Here is a 9822-nt window from a genome sequence, read left to right on the forward strand (position 1 = left end):
CAATTGCAATACCGCATGGTGAAATTGTACCAGATGTAGTAATAAGAGCTAGAAGAAAGATTCGACACTATCTTATTTGAAAATTTGCTTGAAAAAATTTCTATAAGATAGCCAAATTTCAAGAAAACTAAGAAAATAAAGCGAGAAAGCTGTTTTATTACTACACCTGGTATAATTTCGCTATGGCAATACCCAAAAATGTACATTTTTCATATTTTTGTTTTTTTATGTTTTTTTTTTTTTTTTATTAAAAGTGTACGTTGAAACTCATAGCGTGGAATAGTATATTTGAGAAAAACGAAGGTTCTTAAGGTTTTTTTCTTCAACAAAAGATATTACTAATTATTCGTACTATTGTTTCGTTGCAATAATATTTATGTCAGTGTATTAAATTTAACTTGGATTACAGCTTGGCATTTCCTTTGCGACTCTGTAAATACAGTATATGGTTGGTTTAAATTTCCAAGCGCCAAAATAAAATTTTACAACTGGAAGTGATTTAAATTATTTTTCACAGTTAAAAAAAAAATTGGTATTTAATTTAAATATACATATGTATGTGTGTAAAATTTTAATAAATATTTGCACTGCTTGTGGGTGGTTGCCTACAACTGGATTAAGGTGCATGAGGAATGTATGTATGTATGTAAATACATACACATGTATGTATGTAGTTTACGGGGTAAACGATTTTAAAGTATTTTTATGTTTACTTTTTCTTGTTTTAAACAAATTTTCGTGAGGAGAAAGCAAATATTATCAATCAAAGTATAGCCAATCAATGCGATTCATTATTTTCTAGGCCTGCATACCAGCTTAATTGCTATCAACTTATTTTTGCATGCATATGAACAAAGTAGTTTCAGTTTTTTTCAAGTACACAACAGCTTATTAAAAGCTTTTATCAGCGCATCATCGTTTTTCACATATATTTTTTTTTTTTACTACATTTACAACGCAATAAAATTTGATATTCTAACTGTTCTTTTATTATAATTGTTTATTACATAATTTTATTATAAGGGAACTAACGACGTTTATGACGCGAATTCGTTCTTGGCAGTTCTTTTTTTGTTTTTGCTTGTTTTGCATATTTGTATGCTCATTTTTACATTTTGTTCACCTACTATTGAAATATTATTTTGTTTTGCATATTAACGCACGAAGCTTGCAGCCCGTTACTTCGCATCATTACATACATAATGTACGCAAAAAACAGTAAAAACAATCATCAGAACAAATCGAGCAATTTCTGTGAAAACCGAAAAATTGAGAAAAAGGTAGATAATTTCTTTACAAATATTATAAAGTATAACTGTATACATTTAGTAACATGCTTTTTTCACCAGTTTTTCATTACTATAAATAATTTGCATCACATTAATGTAGATAAGTAAACTAATAGTTCACTTCCGCCAAGCTTTAAGTGCAATTTATGCCTCTTGCTCATAACAGGTACAAGCAAACGAAATGAAAAAGAAAAAATTATGAAATAAACCTTGCGGATCACCCACTGGTAAAATTCTTGCAACTTATCTGAGCTCCTAACAGCAGTTAAGCTCTTGGTGGAAATTGGCTATAAGGCATATTTAAATCTCACATTTTCACAAAACTAAGTCCAAGTTATTTTTATTAATTTTTTTTTCATGCGGCTAGCCGGGACATGGGGTCCCACATACCACTACATCTGGTAAAATTGGTAAAAAAGTGTATGAAGGTGGTAAATAGGTATTAGATTGAAATAATTCATTTTTATTTGCAAGGAACCAAAAAATATTATCAAAATTAACACGCATAGCATTTTCAGTCTTCTTCGACATGAGATTAAAAGTTCTGTGCGACCCCATGTCACAGTTAAAGGTTAAGCATCTGTATACAATTTTGAGGTTGCTACATTTTCTTTCGGAAAGAGTTTTGGTAGACATATCTTTTGCTTTTCGAAAAATTTAGAAATTTTTGGAAAAACATGCATGAAACGCATGTTTGACTTTGAGAAGAAAATATCTGTGTCTGTGTTGATGGAGAAATGCACCTAGAGCACAAAAATGTCGCCTACGTAATTCTGGCGATTAGGCTCGATATTTTATACGAAATGCTGTCAGTACTAAAACGTGCTTCTCAAAATTTATATTTACGTCGTTTTCCAAACTAATAAAATAAAACAATTAAAAATGTATCTGTTCCTCAAGCGCATAAGGGGGTAATATAACTTTTCTCAGCCTTTTTCATAGCTTCACTTAGAGCGCAGTTCGAATTCTCGACGATCTTTGCTAAGAATCCCTTATTGAGATCGTTCTGTTTTGTCTCTTTCGCTTGCATGCAGCATTATTGTTCGTGGCACTCAGATTACACATTGCCTATAGTCTCAAACTTTGCAAAATTTAATTAAAAGTACACTGCCATGTTTAATTTTCTCTTTCTGGTTTACTAATCCTTCCAAGCGCCTTCTATTTCCTCCTATATTGATTTCCATAGGCTACCATCTAGCAGTCAAGGACTGTCACTTGAGCAACTTTGCCGTCAACTGTTTGGGAATTTTTATGCTGTTAAGACTAACACCGACCACTACAAAAACATTTCCTTTCAGATTTGGTTTCTGAAGGCTTTCCGTTACCTTACAATATTTCTTTGAATGTTTTTCTTTTTTTCGCTCTTTTAAACCTTCACAATATCGCTCTGTTAATTTGAATTTCTTGTTCAGCTCCTTTCCCCATCTCAACAGGCTGCAAAGCGTTCATGAAACTTATTATTTAGAATACAGCAATTATTCGCTTCTAAATTACAGTAATTCAAAAATCGATTTTAACTAATTGTCATTACATATACACATATGTATGCTAATATGTACGTACATTAATTATATGATGTTGATAATATTCGCTTATCTATTTACTACACATACTATGTACTTTCAAATGTATTTATGTATATCATTCAAGCAAAAATGTGCTAAATTATACAGCGATAAATTAACGAACAAATATGTAACGAGTTCGCTGTGTTAAATATTATTGACAAGCACAATAATATTATAAAACTCGCAAAAACACATGCATATTAATTAACATTTACAATGCGCTAATGTATGTAGCTTCTCGCTGAAGCATATTTTTCCAATACTTCGTTGTTGCATGTCAGCTGATTTTGTTATTGTTTTTCAACGAAATGTTTAATAGACGCTAACGGTAATAAACCGAAAAGTCGTTTGATATTTGTTAAGTCATTTCCTTAGCTTAACTTTAACATAAAAGTGAAGCATAATTTAATATTTATTAGATTACTTTGAAGCGTGGTATAGTATCTATGTCTCCAGTAACTAAACAGAAAATCGCACATAATAAGATCTAAAATTACAAGCAGGGTATATACATATATTTCTCACATTTAGTCAGTATTTTAAAACAGCAGTTGCATAGTTACAAATACATAAAACATTAATGTCATAAGTGTGCACAATTAAATGATAAACAAGTATGTATTCAAGTTATAGGAAAGCGTGATTTCGGGAAATTCAATTGACCAGCGCCACTAAAACTTAGAAAGTATCTATGTATCTGTGTGTGGGTAGTCCCGAATGGTATGCGAACACCTTTAACGTCAAGCATTTACTTCATTGACTAAGTTACATTTTTAAAGATTTTCTTTCTAGAGTATTTAATTGCGTTGCAGTAGCCCAACACCGGCTACCGCTGTAGCTAACATCAACAGCAATGATGAGTGTAGTTGTAGGAATTGTAATTTGAAGATTTAAAGAATCGGCAGTGGTAGTAGCAAACAGCGACAACTCCAAATTTTCAGCTTCACAATAAGCGCGCGCGCGCCAGTTGTGCTTTCATTTCCGCTAGCTTTGCATTTACGTCGGCGTTCAGCGCTTTGGTGCGCTTTTTGCACACATTTGTGGATTTTCGATTTCATCTCAACATTTACTCAAAGTAATTTGTGTTTGTGGCTCTTTCCTAAATTTCAGTGTGGACCAAGGGTTTCTTTGTCGCCTCACAATTGCCAAAAAAAAACAAAGTCAAAAAGTCAGCCAAGCTTACAACTGGTTTATTGAAGCAAGTTTCTGCAGGCTTTTTACGCATTTAGTTTTGTTATTAGTTTTCCTGTTTTTTCCGAGTATCTTTCGAAGAGAAGGGCTTATTTCGATTAAGAAACATCGGTATGTGCGAGTGTATTGGCGAAGGAAAGATGTGTGTATGTCAGTAGAGAGGAAAGTGTAGGTTACAAATATGCAGCCGCTGGTTTTGTGAATGTATTTGTTTGTACATAATCTAAAATAGAGTTATGTCCTTTGAAAATCTAGTAGGTAGCATTCTTAGTTTTAGACTTAAACTCATGTTAAAAATTTATTTTAAAGCACTTTCTTAATTTAACTTTGCTTTAACACTGATTTGAAATGTTTTTGTTTCGATAATGTTGACTGAACGCATAATGACACTTGTTAAACATATCCAAACCGACACCAGCATCAACGCATCACAATATCTAAACTCTACATTCCCGGCACGACACTTCCTCACCTCAGCTTATTACACCGCCGCTCCTCACAAGCCAACACCAACACCAACACCAACACCAACACCAACACCGATGCCATCCTCAAGCACAACATCTCCAACAATTTTTACAACCGCATCTTTGTCAAAAGCATCAGTTTGCACTGCCTCCGCCTTCGCCACGCGTCGTTTCATCATACCCGATCTGTACGATCGCATCAGCACCACCGGCTTCGCTACCACCATCGCTCAATCCCAGCCGTTCTCCTTGATCATATGCGCCAACTCAATGATGTATTTGCCCTCCTTATACTTCTGACTGGACTCGTATGCGTGCTCGTACTTCCAGCCCAATGGCGTTTTGCAGCATTCGCAATAGATGTCTGCCACGGCATGTAGACCGGTGAGCAGCACACGTTCCTCCGTTTGGCCACAGGCCACATTCACCACCGAATTAAAGAGATAGGCCGGTCCTTGACTGCCCTGGAACGATTTGGAGATAAGCTCATCGTGCGAGGCTAGATGCGCACGGCAATGAACACATGAATACGTCCGATTCGTGGACGGCAAATAGGCTTGAAATGTCTTCACCATTGTGCTGAGCTCCACCGACTGCCGTCTCTGTATATATGCGATTTATGATAGTTGGCCTCGACTGCTTTTACCTTGCACTTTTTTATTGCTTTCTATATGTATGTATATGCAGATTTCTTGTTGATCTCGTGCAGCGTAAATAACGTCAGCTGTTGCGACCGAAAAGAGAAAAGAATTTCAATTAGCTCCAATCGATTAAGCACAGCAAAGGTACAAGCAAAAAAAAATGGCAATATTAAGATTCAGCGTATAGCACAGCTGGCACGCTGTGCTCATCAAATAAATTTCCCACTTACCAACAAAAGAAATCCGAAAATTTTTAACTTTTCGCTTCGTCTACTTTTAGCTAAGCCGCTGGTGATTCCGCCAAGCTATGTCTCCACTGCACACCTCTAATTCCAACAAGATCTAACTATCTATGTATGTATGTATGTATGTATGTAGGTGCTGCACACTCCAAAGCACTTGCAGCAATTAGAGCAACACAAGTGAAGTAAGGCAAAACCACAACTCTTCAACAACATTCACTTTGGCACTGTCTGTGTGTGTTTTTTTTTTCGAATCGACTCGTTTAGCGCGACCATCTAGTTTACCAGCTTGTTTGTAGCTCCACGGCTCAACAACAACTCAACGGCATCCAAAGCGCGTTGCTCTTTATTTTGTCCGCGTTTAGTGCGCTTTGGTTTATTTTTATTATTTTCGACTTTTTTCTTCGGTATGTATTTTTATTTATTTTTCTACTCCTATTTATCTTTTTTGCTTGTATTTTTACGCGACTATGGCGACGACGCTTTCGGTTGTGTTATTGCGCTACTCCCACAGACCAGTTCTTTTTAGCTGATATTTTCTCTGCTTACAATTGTTGTTGTAGTTCCTTCACTTATTGTATATACAATATATCACTCGGAGTGTAGTGTACTTATGTGATTTTGTGTGTGCACCGTGATAGCTTTTAGTATCTATATTTGCGCTCTGATAAGTGGTTGTTTATATGTACGTTGCACCTCCCTTATGTTGCGACACACCAACCAACCGACCAGCAGTTCGAAAAACAAACACTCCATACGAAACCGCGCCGCGGCGTAAAAACAGAAAATAGCACCGCTGGCGATGGCGCACCTCCTGCAATGACTTTGGTGCTTGGTATTGGTTGTTTTTATTGCAGCGACGCTGGAACGCTATCGCCTAGTAGTCTGTCTGGTAATCTCAGCCTTTGTCTCGCACACACACTCAACCCACTTGTGTTTGTGTTTGTTTATGTTTTTAGGTTTTTAGCTCTTTTGTTCTTGGCCAGTATGCGAACTGTTATTGCGATTGAAATCAAACTCGTCTCTGTTTATTTTGCCAGTGATTAAATATCAAATTTCCTGTAATGTAAAAAACAAAAATGTTTAAGTATTTAGTTTATCAGTTTATCAAAAGTACGCAACTATAAATTTAGTAATGGAATGATAAGGCAAGATACATAGATGCTTCTACAAATGTGTATATATTTATTTTAATATCCAAATTTTTTTTGTCTACACAAAAATCTATGTAATTGCCATGTTAACTGTTGCCGCATTCAGACATCAACCGACTTGGAGATGTCATCGGCTGAGGTATTGAAAGCGAATATTAAGTTAGATACTACAGTAAAACTTCCCTAATCCGGATATGGTCTAATCCGTCTAAGGCTCCAGCAGAAAAGGAAATTATTTTAGTTCAGTTGAGTAATGGTTTTAGCGGAAAATAGTTAGCAGGAAAATATGGCGTCGGTACATGCACCATTTCCTCAATAAATGTATTGCCTTTTGTTGTTGTTTGTTGGTGTTGTTGTTGTCGATGATGATGTTGTTGTTGTTGTTGTTGTTGTTTTAAAGGCTACAACAGCCCCGCCCAGATCGACTGGTATCTCAGTCGTTGTCGTCAAGCTCAACTAACGGATTACCCAAGAAGCGTGCAGCCTCTATAGGGCCTGTCCACAGGGACAGAGGCATTAGTTGTGTGGGGTTTTCCGGGCTTACGAAGAGATATTCGAGTCGTGGGGTGTCTCTCCGCATGCCGGACACTCATTTAGCACATCTGCTTTCTAATCTTCTCAGGTATGAGTTCAACCTGCTGCAGTAGCCAGAGCGAAGTTGGGCTATTGTGGTCCGAGTCTCACGAGGCAGACGAAGCTCCGTCTCGTTTACATCGGGTGGTTGTGTGCCCAGAACGGTATTCACAGGTCTGTAGTCTACGTTACTTGGGACTGACTCCCTGTGAATGCCGCTAACGGCCTGTGAATGCCGCTAAGGGCCCGTCGATGTGCTGACGGGTCCAGAGGTTGCTTTATGCATTTTCGCCTCGTCATGTACGTGGTGTTCTGGCAACATCAGAAGACTTCCGGTCGCCATCCGAAGTGCTGTGTTTTGTGCTGCCTGCAGCTTCATCCACTGCATCCTACTGGTTCCCGGCGACCAGTCGATGAAATATCTCAGACTATTGCCTTTGGTATTCCGGATTCTTGTGTAGGCTAGTTGAGCTGCTTCAAATTGATCCGGATTAACAAAGTTTTACTGTATTCATAGCGATCTAGATCTTGATAATTGGTTGAAAATACCATCCATATCCCGATCTCGAACGGTGACAAAATTAGGCCTAAGGGGCCCAATGGACACCAATGCTATAAGGTAGTTTAACCCTCTTATGCCCAAAAAAATTACTTTTGCCTTCCTTGAGCGGCAGCTTTAAATGCTTGCTTGCGAGCTACAGTGACTCAAGCGAGTAATCGGACAACCTTTACAAACTATTTAAGAATTATCAAAAACTCGATTTGCATCGTAAATTTTTTTATTAAATGCATCTCAGCTGTTAGATTTTGAAAAAGAATCAGCTGGCTAAAAACTTGTTCCATTATTCGTTGCAAGCACTGTATGTACAAGGCGGTTATGTTGATCATCAAAATTTACTTTATTTAATTTTAAGTAAAATTACTTTATTGCGCGTTTATCTTTATTAATACTTAGTTTTTTTTTACAGCATTTGTAATAACAAAATTACAACATTTGTATAATGGGCAAACAATGATTTGCATTTATGTACCCATGCATCACAACAATGAATACGAAATTTTTACATATAGCAAATTAATTCATTTGCTCGATAAAAATTTGCAAATCATTAAAAAGCAAATAATTTCGTAACAGCCATCTAATGGCAACCCTACGACATTTTAATTACATATATACATATGTATCTACTAGAACTCCGATTGCTAAAAAAAATAAATCAAAGAACAGCTGCAGACATGGAGCCATAAAAAATCATACAAACAAAGACTGGAGCACAGAAAGTCGTGGGTAACCAATATGCCAGACATGCATATTTGCCTGTGACTGTGACTGCGCATACAATACAGACCATAGACGGCAACATGTGGAAATCCAACAAAGAAAAATATCCATACGTACATAATAATATAGAAATTTGCACTTAAAGCAACTGCAACAAACAGAATGGAAAACGCAATGAATGCAGAATTGCAACAGCAAAGTCGTCGAGTTATTAGAGAGGGATAGATATAGAGGACAGAGAGTAGCAAAGTCAGAAAGGAAGCAGGAGCGGAATAAGCGGATCAACAAAGCCAAATGGCAGACACAATAATGAGTGGAAAGAATAAAAATGGACAAACAGAAAGGTACATACATAGATGGCTGCAAAGGACTAAGCAAACAGACATGCAAATATGTATGCTTTGTAAGCCTCTGTGTATGTGCATGTCGGGAGAAGTTGGAGTTAAACGAGGCAACAGAGGATTAATGTACATGGTCTTGAACTGTAGACTGAAGCAGCGGCGTTGAGGCAAAGACACAATGAAAGTTCATAGGGGCCAAGTAACAACTGATATGTATGTATGTACTATATTGCACAAATAACAAGCAATAAAGGCAGACGTACACCTACATACATATGTTTGTACTTATGTTAGGGTGGTCAAAAATGATATCCTTATTTTTTTGCTAAGAAAAAAAAAGATGTTTAGAACTGCCACAAAGCCACTCTTTCGTTGGAGTGGTATAGAATTCATGAAAACCAATATTTTTCGTTTTGTCAATTTTATTGTGGCTTATTAATATTTTATTATACCTTTCATGAGCATGAAATGGTATTATAACTTTGGTCCGATGTTTGTAAGTACCAGAACAAAAAGAGATAGACCCATGAAAATGTATACTTATATGATCAGAACGTCGAGCTGAGTTGATTTAGCCATGTCCGTCTGTCCGTCTGTCTGTCTGTTTGTATGCAATCTAGTCTCTCAGTTTTCGAGATATCCGGATCAAATTTGGTAGGTGGGTGTATTTTTATAATGTATTAATCATTTGTCGGAACCGGAAGAATCGGACCACTATAACATATAGCTCCCATACAATTGTTCAGATATGAGATTTTTCATTATAACTTCTCCATTTATGCAGCTACGAACATGAAATTTTGCAATACTTGCACCCATTATCAACAGAATACTTACAGTGAAAATTACAAAGATCGGGTCACTATAACCTATAGCTCCCATACAACTGATTGTTCAGATATGAGATTTTTCGTTATAATTCATCCATTTATGTAGCTAGGACCATAAAATTTCGCGCTGTTTTCACTCATTATCAACAGAAGACTTACAGCGAAAATAACAAAGATCGGGTCATTATAACCTGCAGCCCCATACAACTGATTGTTCAGATATGAGGTCTTTTATCATAACTCC

At 36.6% G+C, this 9822-nt stretch overlaps 1 protein-coding gene across 3 annotated transcripts in view; it reads right to left on the reverse strand.

Moving 5' to 3' along the window:
* Positions 1-734: 734 nt before the first annotated feature.
* The window catches only part of LOC118733099 (protein yippee-like CG15309), a 34165-nt gene continuing 25077 nt past the window's right edge, over positions 735-9822 (reverse strand). For all 3 annotated transcript variants that reach the window (XM_036462317.1, XM_036462316.1, XM_036462315.1), the window contains exons 2-3: positions 5387-6457; positions 735-5239 (exon numbers count right to left, since the gene is read on the reverse strand). In XM_036462317.1, the coding sequence (XP_036318210.1) occupies positions 4746-5090 (345 nt within the window). In that variant the 5' untranslated portion in view covers positions 5091-5239; positions 5387-6457 and the 3' untranslated portion in view covers positions 735-4745. The remainder of the gene's footprint in view (positions 5240-5386; positions 6458-9822) is intronic.

This window comes from Rhagoletis pomonella, unplaced genomic scaffold (assembly GCF_013731165.1).
Source record: "Rhagoletis pomonella isolate Grant_MI unplaced genomic scaffold, Rhpom_1.0 Rhpom_scaffold_00002, whole genome shotgun sequence".
NCBI lineage: Eukaryota > Metazoa > Arthropoda > Insecta > Diptera > Tephritidae > Rhagoletis > Rhagoletis pomonella.